The sequence below is a fragment of the Tenrec ecaudatus genome, chromosome 3 (genome assembly GCF_050624435.1).
Source record: "Tenrec ecaudatus isolate mTenEca1 chromosome 3, mTenEca1.hap1, whole genome shotgun sequence".
Lineage (NCBI taxonomy): Eukaryota > Metazoa > Chordata > Mammalia > Afrosoricida > Tenrecidae > Tenrec > Tenrec ecaudatus.
This window is the reverse complement of record NC_134532.1, coordinates 172,900,582-172,920,657: the sequence shown is the minus strand read 5'-3', so window position 1 is coordinate 172,920,657 and position 20,076 is coordinate 172,900,582. Positions and strand designations below refer to the sequence as shown.

Genomic DNA, 20,076 nt, shown 5'->3' with positions numbered 1-20,076 from the left:
TAAGCAAATGTGGTGAAGAAAGCTGATGGTGCCTAGCTATCAAAAGATATAGTCTCTGGGGTCTTAAAAGACTTGAAGTTTAAAAAGCCGCCATCTAGCTCAGAAGCAACAAAGCCCACATGGAAGAAACACACCAGCCTGTGTGATCACAGTGTCAACAGGATTAGGTAGGCATCAGGCATCAAAAGACCTAAAACAAACAATTATATCAACACAAATGAGTGGGGTCAGAGTAGAGACCCAAAGCCTATATGTAGACAATTGGACATCCCCTCACAGAAGGGTACCAGGGAAGGAACGAACCAGCCAAGGTGCAGTATAGCACCATTGAAACATGCTTCTCTCCGTGCGCCTCCCATCCCCCGTGCAAACCCCCCCCCCCACTATCATGATCCCAGTTCTACCTTTCAAATCTGGTTAGACTGGAGCCTGTACACTGGCACAGACAAGAAGAATTCTCGACACATGGAATTCAGGACAGAACCCTCAGGAACAATAATGGGAGTAGTGATACCATGAGAGTAGGGAGACTGTGTGGCGAGAAGGGGGAACTGATCGAAATATAACCCCTCCTCACTGAGGGGGACAAACAACAGAAATGTTGTTGAAGGGAGACAGCAGATGGTGTAAGATATGAAAGTAATAATTTATAATTTATCAAGGTCACAAAGGTGAGCAAGTGGCCATTGGAGGGGAAAAGAAGCTGATACCAAGGGGTCAAAGTAGAAAGAAAATGTTCTGAAAATGATGGCAACATATGTACAAAATTGCTTGATAAGTTGATGTATGGATTATTATAAGAGCCCCCAATAAAATGATTTATATAATAAAAAAAGAGTATTCCCTGAGCTCAGTCAGCAACCAAGCTAAAATGTAAAGAGTTAAAATCCTTTAAAACTGGATTCCTCATCATCATCCATATCCCAATGCAGAGCTCCAGCTGGTGTGAGGTCATCATAGATGCTGTCCTCACTGAGATCGCCATCATCACCATCACTGCTGTCATTTTCAAACAAAGCGCAGTCTTCACTGCCATCCATAGCATTGCTAATACTACATTTCTGAAAGGCATGTTGCACATTGTCTTCTGGAATGTATTCCCATGCATATCAAACCAACTTTGCTATTAACTCTATGTCAGGCTTCATGAGATTTCCTCCTTTTGTTAGTCAGGCTTGACCAGATGACATCCATTCATGTCACATCCTTCGCACACGGTCCTTGAAATACCACATTTCTGGAAGGCACATCGCACCATGTCTTCTGGAATGTATTCCCATGCGTATCAGACCAACTTTGCTATTAACTCTATGTCAGGCTTCTTGAGATTTCCTCCTTTTGTTAGTCAGGCTTGACCAGGTGACATCCATTCATGTCACATCCTTCACACACAGTCTTTAAAAGACTTATTCAAAGATACATCCAGAGGCTGTCATACAGATGTAAGCCCACCTGGAATAACTAAAATAACTTTACTAGATTTTGCCATTTTTTAAAATGTCACCTGATAGGTGGGCTCTGAACATATCTCAACAAGTAACGATGGCTTTTTCTTTAAGGCTGCTCCTGGTCGTCGGTTCCAAATTTCTTCCAGCCATTTTTTTGTTCCATCTTCATCCATCTAGCCTTTAACATATGCACGCACAGTAATTCTTGGTGGGAAATTGATCTTTTTAGGCAAGGTCTTTCTTTTAAAAATAATGACAGGATGCGGCTTAGTTCCATTAGCCAAACATGATAGAACAACTGTAAAGTGTTTTGTGTTTTCATTTTCTGTGGTTTTGAGAAAAATGTTTATTTTGCCCTAAACTTGCCACAGTTCTGTTGCTTGGAAGATCAAAAGTCATGGCAGTTTCATCCATATTCCCAATATCTACCAGGTCATAATTATAAATCCTTCTTTGTTTTATAATAAATGACTGGAATGAAAATTTTTTCTTCAAGGTCTTGTGGCAATTCTGGGAAATCTTTGTTCTTTGTCTCAAACATAGGCCAAACCTATTTATGAAACGGGTACACCATCCTGCTGATGCAGCAAATTTTTCAATGTCTGATGCTTTATTTGTCATCCTTAGCCATTTTGTAGAGCACGTATGCGGATTCCCATGCGTGTTACGCAGTAACCATTTTGACAGCACTCCATAACCCATTTGTGCAATTCACTCTCTAGAGCTCCATAAAAAGACGTTAAACCACGACGAGCTTTTAGCTTTTGGAATCTGTTTCATGTCAGCCTTCATTTTCCGCCACTCCCTCGCTTTTCATCAACACAGAATTCCCTACTTGCAATACTATTATTGCTCTCTTCTCTTGGCACAACCTTCATTTTGAAACCAGCCTCATATGACCAGAGCTTTTGTTTTGGTTCAAGGGTATCCATTTGAAATAGGATTAAAAAACAAGACTTTGAAAAAGAACTTTCATGGTAATGCCCCCCTTCCCCCCCACGACATGTTAGCTGGGAGGGGGGAGCGGAGTCCCTACGGATGGGGGATGCAGGATGTGAATTAACACAGAAACCAAAGGGGAGAAACGGAGTGCAGCCACAGACACATCCTAACCAGTTCAGCTGTAGGCGTAAGTGAATCACTACGGGTGCTTCTGCGAATTGGAGCCGTCCATGGCATCGGACGGCTCTGATTGGTTAGATGTGAGTAAACAAACATTCACAGCCCTGCAGTGTCAGCGGGGCTTTGAATGAACAGCGGAGAAATGGGAATCCCCTGCGAGATAACGGGTGCTCGTCCCATTATCTGGGGGGGGGGGGGAAGGGGCAGCAAGATGTAACACCTTACTGGGGTACCACCGACCCGTGTATAAGCTGAACCCCAGTTTTTCAGCACAAAAACTGCTAAAAAACTCGGCTTATACATGAGAATATATGGTAGTTTTCAGGCAAGACTGACTAAAATAAAATGTTTCCACGATGATGAGTGTGGTGGATATGGTGCACCAGCCCAGTGAACAGAACAGGGGCAAGAAATAAAGCTGAGCATGCATCACAACAACAATAAATAGTGTACTTGAGTAAACCATTTAAAAATTATTTTTAATTTTTAATCTGCTTTTGTCTTTAGAGTTTTGTTTTTAAGAACACCAAATTAGGTTTACTTTCATGTGCACATGTGAATAATGAAAAATTCTTTGTTTGGCTCTTTATTATTGTTGTCGTCCAGCGAGGCTTTTTAGATGTGTAGCTCTGTGCTACTTCAAGTATCAAAAGGAAAGTTCTTCCACTATATTACCTTTTTAATGAGGTTATATATGTATAAATGAATAAAATATATGCTGTACAATAATGTTAAGATTGGGTAAGGCATTTAAAACATACCCTAATCTTTGTGAAGCGGTCAATAGAAATGAAATTCTCATCTTCATCAGTATAATCTACCTCAGTTTACTGTGACCTTTACCTGAGTCACCACAAGAAGAAAGCATAAGACTTTTTTTGTCAGTTCTCAACCAGATCCAGGTTCTGTGTGTCTCCTAAACTGACCTTTCTCCCATCTCCCCGGGTCTTTCCGTAATATTCTTTGGATATAATGGTCCTCTTCTCTGAATTTTACTGTACCTGCTTTAAACTAAAGCCTTTATTCCCACAAAAAAAATCCTGATCTGAAAAGTCCCAGCAATGTAAATAGTAGGATTGAAGCTGGCTTTCTATCTTTGGGACCGTGCGCAGTGGCTGGAGGAATTCTGTAACTTTGATTATTCTCTGAGATTCCAAGAAGACAGTGAAACCATTTAGGTAGAGACTTGTCCGGCAAGGGAGACAAAGATGGAACTGTAGAGATTGGGATTGAAGGACATTTACTCTGTAGTCACCTGTGGAAATGAAAGAAGATGGATTGCAAAAAATTTTTAAACGGTGCTGTGAAGATTATGAGAATATAGCAGTACTTGATGTGTATCAGCCCTTTTAATTTTAGCTATGCTCATAGAGGTGTTTTCTTCTCGTTTCAATAATAAGTTAAATAGTCATGATTAATAATAGTGAGATATTTTCTTTTCCACTTATGCCTTTGTGAAGTAAATTTGAATAATTTGCTTATTTCAGTATTGGTTTGTCCAGAGGTTTTTTGCATATTTTTAATAAATGTTTTCATCATCCAAACATATTTTGCAAATATTTTCTTCCCATCTGACTTGCCCTTTTGTCTTAATAATTGCTTCAGTTGTTAGTTTTTATGAGGTCCAATTTACAACTGTTGTTGATGTTGTTTTAGTACATTTTCAAGGCACTTGTTGAAGAAATGTTCGCCTAACAAAATGGACCATGAAGATTTTATTCCGTACTTTTATATTTTTAATTTAGGTTTTATTTTTATTTTAGGTTTTAAATTTTATATTTAGGTTTGAATCCATTTTAAGGCGTGGGTTTTCTACTCCTGTAAACAGTTACAGTCTCAGAAACACACAGCAGGTCATTATGAGTCAGCATTGACTGGATGGCCGCTGAGTTTGTTTATTTGAGTGCTATTAGGGCAGTGCTTCTCAACCTTCTTCATGCTGCAAACCTTCAATACAGTTCCTCATGTTGTGTGACCCCCCAACTATAAAATTATTTTCATTGCTACATCATAACTGTAATTTTACTACTGTTATGAATCGGGCAACCCCTGTGAAAGGGTCGTTCAAACTTCAAAGGGGTCTTGACCCACAGATTGAGAACTGCTGTAAGGTTCAAGGTTTAGTTTTTTACTACATGTATTTCTAATTGTTCCAGAAAGTGTTGAAAATAATTTTACTATATATGCATAGATTTATTTCTGTTCTGTTTCAATCAAGCTTTCATTTTCAGAATACATTGACTTACAATAGATCTATAGTAAGTTTAGAAGCCAGGTAATATGCATCATCCAACTTTTTCAAATTTGTTTGGCCTATTCTAGATACTTGCATTTCTCTATAAATATTAATATCAACTTGTTAATATTTATTAACTTTATATTTAAAAACAATTGTGGGGTTTGAGTTAGAATGTTATTGCTGTATATCTTAACTATTGATTTTTGAAAATCCTAACCTACCTCCTCACTCTCTTTCTAGATCGTCTTTAATTTCTCACAACAATTTATTATCTTTTAATAACATAATTCTACAAACTTTCTGAAGCCCCCTTAAATTTTGTTAAATTTGCTCAAAAGCATTTCAAATTTTTTTAGCATTTCAAATTTCATGCTATTATAAATGGCCCCCCCCCCAAAATAAAATAAATAAATGGCATTGGTTTTAATGTTTCCCAGATGTTGTTGCTAATATTTAAAAATCAACTGATTTGTATAAACTGTATAGCCTGGTATTTTGCTAACTTCAGATTTATTAATTCTCATATTTCCTTGGTGTTTCTTAGTATAGGCAACATATCAGTTTCAAGTACAGGCAATTTTACTTCTTGTTTTTCATGCCTTTTTTAGTAATATAGAGTGAAGTTTTTTAATACTTCAAAAAATGCCTAGTCATCAAGCGTCATAGAAAGCATGGTTTTCTTACACTGGGTTTGCACTGAAAACGTTTCTCTCTGCCGTTCTACAGTACCGTCTCCAGGCAAATTCCGCTCCCCTGCAGCACCATCTCCTTTGGCTCTCCGGCAGCCAATGAAAGCATTTAGTAACCATGGCTCTGGTTCTCCTGGTGGCCAGGAAGTCACACAGCTCACACAAACCACCTCCTCACCTGGGCCGCCCCTGGTTCAGAACACAGCCCCAGCAACTCCTCCCAGCAATATCAACAGTGCTACTCTAACCAGACCTGCAGGGACAACTGCTATGAGGAGTGGCTTGCCCAGACCCAGTGCCCCTTCTGCTGGGGGTATACCAGTGCCTCGCAGCAAACTTGCACAGCCTGTTCGCAGGTACGTGGCAAATGTGCACACTCTGTCAGCACTCTGAAAACATAGGAAGGTAGATGAAATTGAAATGACTCTCATCTCTGCATTTGATTGTGAGCATGGGTGGCGTAGTGGGTTACACGGTATGTTAACCACAAGCTTGGAAGGGGAGGGAGGGGTCCAAAGTCACCAATATCCTGTGGGAGTTAAGTGAGGCATTCTGCTCCCATGAAGATTTATAGCCTCCGAAACCATAGGGGCATTTCTACTCTGCCCTGTAGGATCATTGTGCTTCAGAATTGGCTCAGTGGCAGTGAAATAATATTTTTAAAGAGACCCTCATTGGGGATAGTAGGGTATAACCTAGTTTGGTTCAGATTAAATTTGGTGAGCTGTCCAGCTTGATGGTTAACTACCTCAGAATTTCTAAAGAAAAATATTAACACCTCAATTTAATATTTGTTCAACAAAATAATAAAATTATCTTGATACAATGAGATTTAAGATAAAAAAAGCTACCAAGTTGGAGTATAATCTCTGTGGGTGGTTTTTTAACCCTGATACAATTCAGAATTATCTATGGCTTTTATATAAATACAGCTCTGCATTGTATATCTGGGGAGCCTAACTTACTAGATTTTCATGTGAGGCCCAGATTCTGGAGCTGTACTACTTTTGTTCTTTTTTTTTAACTTTCCCCAAATCTCCATAGGTGATTCTAATTCCCACCCAGATTGTGTTCATGCATGCCTTTCAGGAATGTGATTGATTACTACCATCAATAAATATGTGTTGACTATCATTAAACTTGGAATATTTGTTTACATGGAAAAAATGTTTTTCATTGCATCAGTTTTTCACTGCAGTGAGCCACGTTTTCTTGATTCTGAGATGAACATTTTGTACTAAATTCAGTAGTAGAGTACAGCAGCATTTTGCTCTGCACGTGCTGAATACTTTGTAGTTGTTAGGTGTCCTGGAGACAGTTCTGATTCATAGCAGCCCTGTGTGGACCAGCAAAACACTGCCCAGTCCGGGGACATCCTCACAATTGTTGCTATGTTTGAGACCATCTAGTTTTTACAATAACGTTACCAGGGTGGTGGCATTAGTTGCCATCAAGTTAATGCCAACTCCTGGTGGAGAATAGAACTGCCCTAAAAGGTTTTCAAAGTTGTGACCTTTCAGAAGCCGATTGCAGGCGGTGCTGTCTTCAAGGCACCTCTGGGTGAGTGTGAACCTTTTGATGAGTAGTTGACTGCATAACCATTCGAACCACCCAGGGAATCCAATTATAAGAGTAGCTATTATTAGGATGCCTATTTTACCAAAGGGGACACAGAATTTCGTTAAGTTAATTTACCTTCGGCCACACAACTCATAAGACCTTCAATTTCATGTATGCCTGTCTTCAAAGGCCTCTCCACTGAGAGTTCTCTCTCTAATGGCATAAGCATCACTGCGCCTCAGAGAAAAATAATCACATAAAAGGGGGCTATTCATGTGATTAAAAAGGTAGATGATCTTTCCATTCTTTTACTCCAGTGCCTGTGTTAAACTCCCTGACGGTCTAATTATGTCAGTAATTTTGTACCCAAAGCGGTACATTGTTTTGCATAAAAGTTGTTTTATATTGTAGGCCTGTAATTCTTAAGAAATTACACATTTTAATCTCTCTCGTAGACATTCCAGGTATGATCAACTTCTGACAGTTAACATTTACCCCAAGCCACACTCGGGATCACCACCAGGGTTAGCAAAGACATTAGGAAGTAAAACTTGAAAGTAGTAAGACTACTGCGTATGGGAAAGTCTTTAGAACTTTGCCAAGAAATTAGTACACAGGGAAATCATATAGTAATGATTCGGTGAACTTTGCAAATCACATTACGAAATTGGTGGGTTTTTTGTTTTGTTTTTCAGATCCTTGCAAGCTCCTAGAACTTACGGTAGCATGAAAGATGACAGTTGGAAAGATGGCTGTTACTGACCAGCAAAGGCAAGAACGCAGAGGTCCACGGCTTCATGGACACCCCTTCACCAGGCAAAACACCACCTTTTATATGCAGACTGTTCACATAAGACTCTTGGGGTTTATACGATCCCAGCCCTCTCTGTCTTAATTAGCACAAACCGACAGAGATGATCAAGCAGCACTTTAATGACCTTTAACATCAGATGCGTTTGGTAATCAATCACTCTCCATGGAATCATTTTTAGTTTTGTTTAATAGAAACCAAATTGATTTTTTTCATATTTGACAGAGGCCAAGATCTGGGCAAAAACCTAATGGATGCCAAAGAGAAATGCCCATTTGTAAACGAGAGAGTACCAGCGTGCACAAGAAAGTGGTGAATTCAGGGCTTATCCAAAACCTCAACGGTCAACCGAATTTACTGTATAAATCATACCAATAAATCTTTGTGTTAATGAGAACTAATATTCTGACTAGTTATCTAAAGTGTTTCATTAGTGCTTTACTAGCACTGCAGGACACTAAACTGAAAAAAAAAAAAGGAATAGAAAACTGGATTAAGAATTAGAGACACACACAAAAAAAGAATTAGAGACATAAAATCTAAATTTGGGAGCATTCTAGAAATTTTTTTCCAGATTTTACTAGAAAAATTGTATACTAGATGGCACATCACTTTGTTTAATCTTAAATGTGGGGTGTAGCTGACATGCCACCACCAGCAGATGCATCCATCATGTTCCATTGACATAGTAGACTTTTATGTGTTTGTTTTGATTGCCAAAAGGGCTTAATATTAGTTGTACAATCTTTCTAAACTTTATAGTTCCTGGCTCAGGAAAGAAGGCCTTTGCTATTGAAGCCAACTTCTTCACATGCTGTTATCTATTACTGAACTAAGAAACCGTGTTTTTGTTAGCAGGCTTCTGTGATGGGAAAAAGCAAGTAGTGTATGTCTTTATTCTTGATACAACAACACCTCAGTTCTTACAACCGGGAATGAAACCATTTCGAAGAAAAAAAAAGAAGAAGAAGGGGGCATATCTATGCACTCAACCTACAAAATCTCTGGTGACGATAGTCATACTGTTAATATTAAGTGACAAAACGGTCTTACATGTGGTAGGAAATGACGCCTGCTGAATCCTACTTGTTGGTCCACTTTAACCTGTAACTATATAAAACATCTTTTAGAAATACTGTTCCTTTTGACTTAGATTTTGCCTTATATCAATGTTTGCATTTTGGGTAGCAAAGGACTATGAACTGTTAAATACTTGCCGTCTAATGGCTCTTATGCATACACCCTTGAAATCACCGATTTTTGTTTTATCTGTTACCAGACTAAAACTTCCTTCTGCAACAGGCTGCTCATTTTTAATAGCAAGGTCTGTTATTAAATATTTAATTTGAACAACTCTAAAATGATTGGAAATTGGGTCAGCTAAAAGATTTTAAAGAATTGGACATTGTCCATTTCCTGTTAGTCAAAAGCATTCTGTAAGTTGGCAAAAGAAAGTGAGAAAAATGGAAGGCTTGATATTCAGGACAGCGTTGCGGTTCATAGGCTGAGGGAATGGTAAAACTGAGAGCCAAGATTCCTGTTTTGCCACGACTGACATCGTGGTGTGGTATTTATTAGCTTGACTGGTAGGCAGGCAGTCTGGAGATTTAAACTGCCTATATTACCTTTTTTTTTTTTTTGATGTATTGATGCAAGAGAAAAAGCTATCTTTGAGTTTTAGGGTGATGGGGTGGAACAGTACCAGAATTCCACATGATGAACTAAAACACGTCTCCTGTTGAAGGAAGATAGAGCAGGCATCTGCTGGGTGGGGAGGGAGCTCATGTAAATCTACATAAGTGAAAGAAAGAACTAACTAGCCACTGTCTAATTTAAAGATCGCATACACACAACCTAAACTAGGTCTCCGTTTTCAGTACAACATTGAAAAACAAAATATGCTGCAACCAACTAATCCTATTATGAAACTTCCATTACAGTTTTAAGTTTAATCAGTTTCAAAAGGAATATTCAGGTTATTGAAGTTTGTTTTTGTTTTGAACGAAAATATTTCATCACTTATTGAAAACATATTTTGGATCTGAGTTTCATAAGTATTATTTTACCTGTTGTTGTACTACCACAGACTCTGGGGTTTCAATTTCCTAAAGAGAAAAATTGCCTTTTTACTAGGAAGACTTTGTATATTGCCAATTTTTCTGTTTGGGGAAGTCCAAGGATACTGTGGTTAGTCTTACAGAAGAAACGTGGATTTGATAAACTAGTGCCTATGATTTTGAATTTATGTTTGACATATAGTAGTAAAGGTTTTATGAATGTGGATTTTTTTTTCTGTGCCAACAGCCCAGAATTGTCACTTATATGTAAGCAGAAAGCTGTGAGCGCTGCTTCCAAAGTTATTTAATTTTCTCAGTGTTTGAATGTTATTTTTTGTAAGTGTGTTAATAAAAATGTAAAAAAAAATTGGAAAAATATAAATATTCTTAACTCAAGCATTTGCTGGATCGTTTTTCTACAAAACCTGTTTGTACAATAGAAAACACTCTCTAAAGAGTTGAGTTTTTCAGTTTTCAAACCCTGGAAATCACATTTTGTAAAACTGGGGACCATTCATAATTGTCGAATACTTTTTAAAATTCTCTCAATACATCACTTTTATAAAATTTTTTAAAATCACTTTTTTTGAAAGAGAATTAGTTACATATATGGCCCCAGATGTGTGTATAACTCTAGAATAATCTAGACTATGTATGTTTGAATTTTTTATTGAATGTACAGGTGTCCATTTTTGACAATACGCATGGTCCTTTTAGATCACATGAAGTTTGATTTGCAAACATTTTTTAGCCGAACTTGTATATGTGGTTGCCTCCTTAATAAACAGCCTGACCATAATGTTTATTATTAAATTTATATTCGTTTTTCCAAGTGTTTTATTATTTTCTGGATATGGTAAGATTCTTAACCACCACTTCCAGTTGCCTGGTTAGTTTCACATATTTGTTGGTGTTTTAAAACAAACTGAAATTATATTTCTCTTTCATACTTAGTCTTCATGGGACTGAATTATATCATGCTCTCTCTGCCTTACTTATAGCCAATGTGGTTTAGTTGGAGTTAATTGATAATTTACTCCAAACTGGTTTGTCCCTGGAATTTTCTTGTCTGTGAAATAATATCTTGCTAGAAAAAAAAAGTTAGCTTTTATAAAATAAGCAAAAACAGAAGCTTTAAAGAGAGGAAATTGATGTATGTTGAAACCAAACAGGTGTGGAGGTTATTGTGCACACCGCTTTTCGGAGACCTCACACAATATTAAGTCCCAAACCTCTGGGAAGTGCTTGTTCTGCCCCATACTGCATAATTGTGAGATATGTTCCTGTCCTCTCACTACAAAGCACTGGGAAAATGACACCCTGAACTTTTGAGTTTTTCATCTCAATCCAGCCCCAAAACATGTAACAACCATTTAAAATGTAATGCCTACACATTTGGAAAACAGTGAATGAGAAGTTACCTTCATTCATTTGCTCAGCACAACAGAAAAACCCTTATAGAGGTTCTTGTGAAAGATTTGCTGTCTCAAGGTTTAGCTTTGAGTTAAAGAGCAGAATAAAAATTGGAGAAATTAAATTTTATGTGGAAGCAAGATGTTCATGCATACATGAAGCCAAAATTAGCAACTCATAATGTTTTTAAAATATGAACAGTCTAAATGGCCCTCAGGCTACAGGTTTAAAATTGGAACAGTTTTTTCTCATGGATCTTACGTAATACAGTTTACTGAAATCTTTGTTAACTGCATGCTAATTTCTAACCAATTCCATGTCTACAGTGGGTAACCTTAAACGTTTTCTTTTTAAGACAAGGTGAAAACAAAGGTTTTATTCTCACTGAAAACTGTAGAAACTCATTGCTTTTATTTTTAACCATTTTATTGGCATATAATTCAATAGTTGTCATATTAAGAGGTTACGCAGTCATCACCAGTCTATTGTAGAACGTCTTCTGCTTATATTCATTGTTACTCTTGTATTCCCTCATCCCCAACCTCCCTTGTCATAACCCCAAGAAACCATTAATCCAATTGCTAGGTTTCTCAGATGGGTAATACCTCGATTTTTGGCTTCACGTCGAAGCCTGGTTTGTAATCCAAGGGAGCTTTTATAAAGGACAGGAGAAGTTTCAGGTTTCACAGTCTCAAAGGAGTACATGCTATTTCAGGGAAGATGCAGGAGCCGTGCTGGGGCCACCACTGAACATGGGCCACCTCTTGGGACTGCAGCCCATATGCAGTGAACTGAGGCCAGAGAGAGCACAGCATGGCACCGGCGAACATAGGAGCAGAGTCAGAGGGGAGAAGGGCCACATCCCGCCACCATGGTATTTTAAACTTCTGGCTGGGGAGGCGTAGTCAAAGGTATTGGTTGGCCCATTGGTGGCGTTTAGCCCACCTGCATGGGGTCATGGGCCTAGTTTGGGCTGCCGAGGTGTATCCCCACCTGGCTTGGGGCCTGAATTGTAGCATGCCCAGGTAAAGGCTTCCTGGTGACTAATGCTTGCCTGGTTCTCCTCTAGGGGAGCATACAGGCATGGGAGGGACAGCCCCTGTCCCTGTCTGGCTACCTAGCACAATGACTGTCTAGATTTACCAATCTTGGATTTCATACACAGAAAAATAAAGTAAAACCGTATCATCTGAATCACACATGAAATATTAAAAACTAGAACAAATTTAAAATGGGTCAAAAGGGAGATCAACTGATAAAGGTGTGACATTTTAACTGCGACTGCAATAATCCACTTTCCAATTCACTTTGCATCATAGCAGGACTACTCTCATCCCTGGTCTATGGTCCGAGAAGATTCACCAGAGACTTAGACACATTTCACTTTTCTAACTGAAACACCTTTAACATAGGTCCAAATGGAGATCAAATGATACATTCTAACCTAACTACATCTTCCTTAATTGACTTTAGTGCTCTTTGTCTGATTACAAGGCTATTCACAACCTTCCAGAGGGTAGGCAGGCTTAAAATCCAGGTGTGGACCCCGCAAGTGGATTTTAGGCTTCCATTGCCGTCCACAGCCTTTCCGCAAACTGGGTGTTCAGAATTCAAGCTCTGATAACGTTCCCGCCTGTGAATCTGGATTTTATTATTTATATAATCTTTGCATCACACCAGGGTGATACCTCAGAGACTCATTGCTTTTTTTAAATAATGAAGATTAAAATAGAAGTTGCCTACAGTCTCACCACCCAGACACAAATGTTTTAACTGCTGACCTGTCCTAGTTACAAAAGACTGAGTGGAAGGGAGAGTCTTATATAATGTGTGAAAATGTTTCGCACTTAACAGAGATCATAGTTTGATTTTGAACAAAGGTGTACATTAACCTATTAAATGTTAATAATATGAATGTCCTGCTTTTTTAAAAACAGGACATAGATTAACTTTTTTGTGGTATGAGTGAAAGTTTACATAGCAAATTCATTTCCATTCAATAATTTATACACAGTTTTCTTCATGGCGTCAGTAATAATAATCTCCGTGTAACACCACTATTCCCGCTGCCTCTCTCCATCATGCCCCACGTTCCTGTTTCCGTTCAGCCATATTTCCTGCCTTCTGAATTTCTAGGTAATGTGCTGCCCTTTTGACCTCATAGAGTTGATGTTCCAAGTAGCACATTTGTCACCGGTATGCTTGTTCACTTTATACACCTGTCTACTGTTAATCAGTTTCACTACCCAGGGACACCTTTCAAATAGTACCACGTGGATTATGGCTTTGTTGGTGCTTCCTGGAGAATTTTCAAAGCACAGACTGATGACAACAGAGTAAAAACTTAAGAGACATTCTTGAAATCTCTCTCTCTTCACCAAGTTAATAAATGTCACTGATTCGACCTACACAACATATCCAGAATTCCACTACCTCCCACTACTTGCTCCTAGTCTGAGCGCCACTCCCCTGGATTCTGGGAACAACCTCCTGACGATTTTCCCTGCTTCAACCCTGACCCCAGTCCATTTCCACATATCCACCAAGCCAAGGGACCTTACAAATGTCCTTTAGTCCCAACCATCTTCATAATCAATTGTAAGTACTCCTAGTTTTATTTAGGGTAAAAGTGGAAGTCAGGGTCGCTTGTCGCCCTCCTCTGGCTTCTTCCCCTTCTCTCAGAGTATCTCACTCCTCCAGCAGGCCCCTCCTGGATCCTGGGAACTCTCCTAGACTGATTTCCCTGGTATGGAAAACTCTTGCCTGAGGGATCCTTTCAGGGAATCCCTTCTTGTTCCAACTCTTTCCTCAAAATCACATTCTCAGTAAAAATTGTGATGTGGTACCTTCCCAGCTCCTGATCCTTTTTAAACCAAGCTTTGTCTTTTTCCATTGTATCCATTACATTCTAGAACTCCATTGAATTGACTCATTCTTCAAGAGTAGCAAGAGCTACCCTGTGAGAATTTTGCTGAGAAACGTAACTTCATCCACACTTAGAGTCCTGGTCCTCAGACTACTTTCTAATCCTGAGACGTCAAAGATCATTTCAAAGGAACATGCTCTGAGCCCCTTGGGGATGTCCAATTGCCAGTTTGATGTGGTATCCCTCGAAGAACACAAGAGTTCTTTGGGGACAGGTTACACAAACCCAAACACACTTCCATCAAGACAATGCTGACTTATAACAACCCTATAGGGCCTGGGGTACAACTGCCCCTATAAGTTTCCAAAACTAACTCTTTACGAGAGTAGGAAACATCATCTTTCTCTGCAGAGCAGCGAGTGGTTTTGAGCTGCGGGGTTAGCACCCCAACATGAAACCACGGTTCCTTGAGGAAGGGTTAAAGAGAAGAAATGCCACCGTTATAAACCTTTAATAGAAGATGCAGCAAGAAACAACTGCATCGCATTTTTATTTTTTCTTTGAATCACTGTATTGGGGGCTCATACAATCCATACATACATCCATTGAGCCCTTGATATCAGCTCATTTTTCCCATCCCTCCTCCCTCACGAACCCTTGATAATTTATAAATTATTATTATTTGTCATGTCTTACACTGTCCGACATCTCCCTTAACCCACTTTTCTGTTGTCCGTCCCCCAGGGAGGGGGTTACAGGTAGATCTTTGTAATCAATTCCCTCTTTCTACCCCACCTTCCCTCCACCCGGTATCACCACTCTCACCACTGGTCCTGAGGGGTTCATTTCTCCTGGATTCCCTGTGTTTACAATTCCTGTCTGTGCATCCTCTGGTCTAGCAGGGTTTGTAAGGTAGAATTGGGATCATGATAGTGATGGGGAGGAAGCATTAAAGAACTAGAAGAAAGTTGTATGTTTCATCACTACTGTACTGCACTATTATAGCAGTACTTTTAAAATCAGTCTATTGAGAGCTCTTACAATGCCTGTTAGTGACATATTTGTACACATGTTGCTATCCTTTTCTAGACAGTTAGTTTCTATTGAGCCCTTGGTATCAGCTTCCCCACCCACCGACCCCTTGTAGCAGTACTTTTGAGTTACCAAAGACAGGAAGCAGGAGTACAGGGGCCTATGCAGCAATGCAGCATTATTCACAATAACCCAAAAGGGAAACAACCAAAGTGCCTATCAACAGATGAATGGATAAATAATATGTTGTGTATGGATGCATACACAACCATGAAGGTCCGACTTAAGTGCAATAGGCACATGCATGGAAACCAGCATTCATTAGTGCCTACCAGGGTGGAAAGGAGGGAGCTGGGGGGCAGTGCGTTTCTGTTACTGGTGGTGGGATAACTTGGAAACGGTGGTGATGACCACACAACAGGAAGAGGGAACCCCACGTCATGGAATGATGCCTGCAGAAACCACAGCGTCGACAGGGTTTTGTGATACCCCCTTTGACCGTCCCCAAAGGGAAAGCCGAGCATGTAGATACACAGGTCAACACGCTGGTGCGACTGTCTATTTAATTAGACTGCGGTTTGGGGAAAAGGCTGGGATGACTCAGTGCCCTACAATACACAATTGGTCTGATGCTGAGGCACTACAGGAATACTGTCCAGCCAGCCGTCAGATCACAACACGGACCTCTTCGTGCAGTCATGTACAATGGCTCCCTGGTGGCATCGTCAAGAGTAAACAGCAGGGTGTCCTACAATGCCATCCAGTTAGTATGCTGCCATTTGTGGAATGAAAAGGTCCGGGTATGGTCTTTCCTTGATTGACAGACTGGAAGGGTACAAACGAAACTAGTGACGGTTCCGTGTTGCAAGGGGAACTGGAGACTAGTTGGTAACGAGCCTTGCTTTTTCCAAAATATGTCTGTCCTGTTGGAATTCTTTACAGTATCCATATGCACACTCACGGGTTTTTTCTCCTTTGAGGCTTTTATGGTAAGTTGGACAGAGGTGTCCAGAGTACATCATCCGCTTTACATTAAAGAATTCATACATGTTTGGTGTCACCGCCTTGGTTACAACCCTTTAAATGCACCATCATTTCTCACATCCTCCCTGCCTTTCCTGCTTCTAGCCCGCCTTCTTTCCTAACCTGCTACACCTTGACTCATTTTGTATTGTGCAGATCCATAATCAATACTCATGGAAGCAGCAATCAAGGGATCAAACAACAGGTTGTATTGGGCAAATTTGCTGCACAAAACTTCTTTAATGTATGAGAAAGCAATGTTATTTGGAAGACTAAGGTGTGCCTGACCCAAGCCATGGTATTCCCAGCTGTTTCATATGTACATGAAAGTTGGATATTGTATACCGGAGAACGAAGAAGATTCATTTGAATTACAGTGTTGGTGAAGAATATTGAAAGTACCATGACCTACCAAAAGAACAAACAAGTCTGCTTGAAAGAAGTACAGCCAAAATTCTCCTTAGAGGCAAGGATGGGGAGAGTTGGTGTCACATACTTTGGACATATTCTTAGACACGTCTATGGAGGACAACATGCTTAGCAGAGTGAAAGGCCAGTAAAAGAGGAAGGTGCTCAACAAGATGGACTGACGCAGTGCCTGCAACAGCAAGTTCAAACCTCAGAACACTTGTGAAGGTGGTGCAGGACTGGGCAGGGTCCCGTTGTACATCGGGTCGCTGTGAGTCAACCAACTGGGCGGCACCTAACAACAACGTAAGAAACACCCAGAGTAGTTGGATGCATGCGGATGATCACATCTAGAAGTATCAAAACCCAAACCAAACGCAGGGCCACCGAGTCAATTCTAACTCCTAGCCACATAACAGCAAGTAAGAAACTTGATACTGAGTAACTACTGCACTTGTTGTCTTAAATAGTTGATTATTCTAACAAACGGGGTCAGTGCAGTTCCAGACCTGAAAGGTAATTAAAGGCCCCACTCGGGGGCTCCACCAGTCTCTATGATCAGTAAGCTTGGTCTCTTATAATTTTGACTTGTGCTCCACTTTTTTCTCTCGCTCTGTCCAGAACCTTCTAATGTGATCTTTTTCAGAGCGGTTGTTAGTGGTGACGGCACCATCTAGAGCTTCTGGACTCAGGATCAAGGGACTGATGTTTGTGTGGCCCCCTGGTTCTATGGAACTAATGTTTCCTTGTCTCATTCGGCTTCAATCACTATTCTTTTCTCCGAACAGGGAGAGACCAAGCGTTGCACACACTCACTGCTTTTTTTAAAAAGTTTTTGTTGTTGTTAGGTGCCATTAAGTAAATCCCAACCCATACCGACGCTATGCACAACAGAAGGAAATATTGCTTGGGCCTCTGCCATCCTCACAATTGTCCCTCTGCCTCAGCCCATGGATGCAGCCACTGTGTCAACCCATCTCGTTGAGGGCCTGCCTCTTTTTCAACCTCCCTCCACCTGGCCAAACATTGATGTCCTTCTCCGGAGACTCGCCTCTGTGACAACATGTCCAAAGTATGCAAGGTGAAGTCTTTCCGTCCTTGCCTCTAAGGAGCGCGCTTGCCTTACTTGTTCTAAGACAGCTCAGGTTGCCCTCTTAGCAGTCCATGGTGCTTTCAATATTCTCCAGCACCGCAGTGCAAATGCATTTTCAAAAAGTAAAAGAAAAATATCATTCTCCCCTAACCCACTTTCCCTCCACACCCCTAAAACAAAACAACTTTGTGGACTGGTTGAACCAGTACAAGCTAGTCTGTGGAACTTGTTCTGTGGCCTTGGCAGGCATGCCATTGGAAGTTCCTATATCTGGGTCACAAGAAGGGTTATGTTTTCAGCTTCGCTAGCAGTTGATAAGAAACAACCACCAAAGCTGCTTCTGCCTCTGGTATAAAACTGTCAAGAGCATTGTTCATCATGTTGCTCACCCTCCCAAATCGAAAGCTGTGAGGGGACCGCATTCCGGAGTACAGAATCGGGAATGCATTGTGCCTCCTGAGATGCTGAGTGTCCCCCTCTGGTACAAGGCTTATGTGGTCTAACACCTTTACACATTTGTTCCTTTCATCAGAAATTTTGGATCTACATTTGATACTCAGTTATAGCAACTGAATTTATTCATTTACACTTTGCTGTGCTCCAAATAAAATAAGGTAGATAACATTAATGCAAGGTAAAGCTTTAAATTTACAGGGAAACCAGATGAACAGAGAGTAGGTAGTAAGAGCTCTCAGGAGATACATTTACTGTGTAAGGTTCTGTGAGAAAGATGTAGACTGAACCAAACCAAAACCAAACTCAATGCCACCGAGTCCGTTATGAGTTATAGGGCCCTGCAGGGCAAGGGCGGGCTGCCTCTGAGCTGCTGAGACTAGCTCTCATGGGGAGTAGGAAGGCTCTTCATTCTTCCTCAGAGGTGGCTGGTGACTTTGAAATGCTAACCTCGAGGTTTGCAGCCCATTAAGTAACCACTACGCCACCAAGGCTTTGTGTACAATGAACATAAGTGAGAAAAAGAACACATTGCTGATAAATCTATTCCAACTCAAAGGGACACTATAGGACAGAGCAGAACTGCCCCACAGGACTTCCAAGTTTCCAAGGCTGTAAGACGTCATGGATCTAGACTGCTTCATCTTTGTGCCGTGGCGCAGCCGGTGGGTTTGTGCCCATGACCTTGGGTTAGCAGTCAAGTGTTTAATTCACAGTGCCACCTAGGCTTCTTAAAGTTTTTTTTTTGTTTACAGGGGGATGGACAATGGAAAAGTAGGTGAAGGGAGATAACGGTCGTTGTAAGACATGAAAAAAATATATAAATTATCAAGGGTTCATGAGGGAGGGAGAGGGGTAGGGGCGAAATGAGCTGATACCAAGGGCTCAAGTAGAAAGACAATGGGAAAAAATGATGATGGGAACAAATGTACAATGTGCTTAACACGACGGATGGATGGATTGTGATAAGAGCTGAACGAGCTCCCAGTAAAATTATTTTTAAATGTTTTTAAATTTTCGTTGCCATAATTAAAAAAAACTTTTGAAAAAGAAACAGCTTGGTTTAAATACACTTACAAAGAATCAGTTACATTTCTTAGAAAAGATTCAGCCCAAATAAGGATGCTCCACCAACTGTCCTTTGCTCTTGCAGCCGATGACAGGTTTTTAACAGCTTGAACCAAAACGAAAGCTGGTGTTTGACCCCAAAGTTTCAGTTTGACGAACCTCTGTTTAGAATTAGCATTTTGACTTTTTTATCGGGGTGCTTTTCATTTTCAGCCTAAACCTTCCCTGACTCCTTGGCACCATGCACTAATATAACATTTTTAATTGAGATTGGTCCTTTTTTGGCTTAAACAAATGTTTCCCACTGGCTAAATTCATAACGCCATCAACCGAATGACATTAGGCTGCAGGGAGACCGTGCTATGTAAGATAGATGCCTCTAACATAACAGGGCAATGAGGTCTCTAAGGTGACGAGGCATACAGAAAGCCCGGGTACACCCGGGAACAATTAGCTCTTACGATGTGGCCCTGCTTGCCATCGCCCCTCATGAAGAGTTTGCTGAAGATGCATGCACAGCTGTCAGAATAGCACCTGGGCACTTAAAGGCTTGTCTCCAAACAAGCAGTCTCTAAGTGAAACATCAACCAAGTCAGCGGTTCTCAATTTCCTAATGCTGTGACCCTTTAATACAGTTCCCCATGTTGTGATGACCCCACCCTCCCCAACCATAAAATTACTTTCATTGCTACTTCATAACTGTAATTTTGCTACTGTTATGAATCGGGCGACCCCTGTGAAAGGGTCATTCAACCCCCAGGTTGAGAGCCGCTGAACTAAGTCCACATGGAAGA

At 40.4% G+C, this 20,076-nt stretch overlaps 1 protein-coding gene across 3 annotated transcripts in view; it reads left to right on the top strand.

The window, feature by feature from the left end:
- SLAIN2 (SLAIN motif family member 2) overlaps window positions 1–10,308 on the top strand; it is a 79,527-nt gene extending 69,219 nt beyond the window's left edge. For all 3 annotated transcript variants that reach the window (XM_075544368.1, XM_075544367.1, XM_075544366.1), the window contains 2 exons: window positions 5,536–5,854; window positions 7,754–10,308. In XM_075544368.1, coding sequence (XP_075400483.1) covers window positions 5,536–5,854; window positions 7,754–7,820 — 386 coding nt within the window. In that variant the 3' untranslated portion in view covers window positions 7,821–10,308. The remainder of the gene's footprint in view (window positions 1–5,535; window positions 5,855–7,753) is intronic.
- Window positions 10,309–20,076: the final 9,768 nt, after the last annotated feature.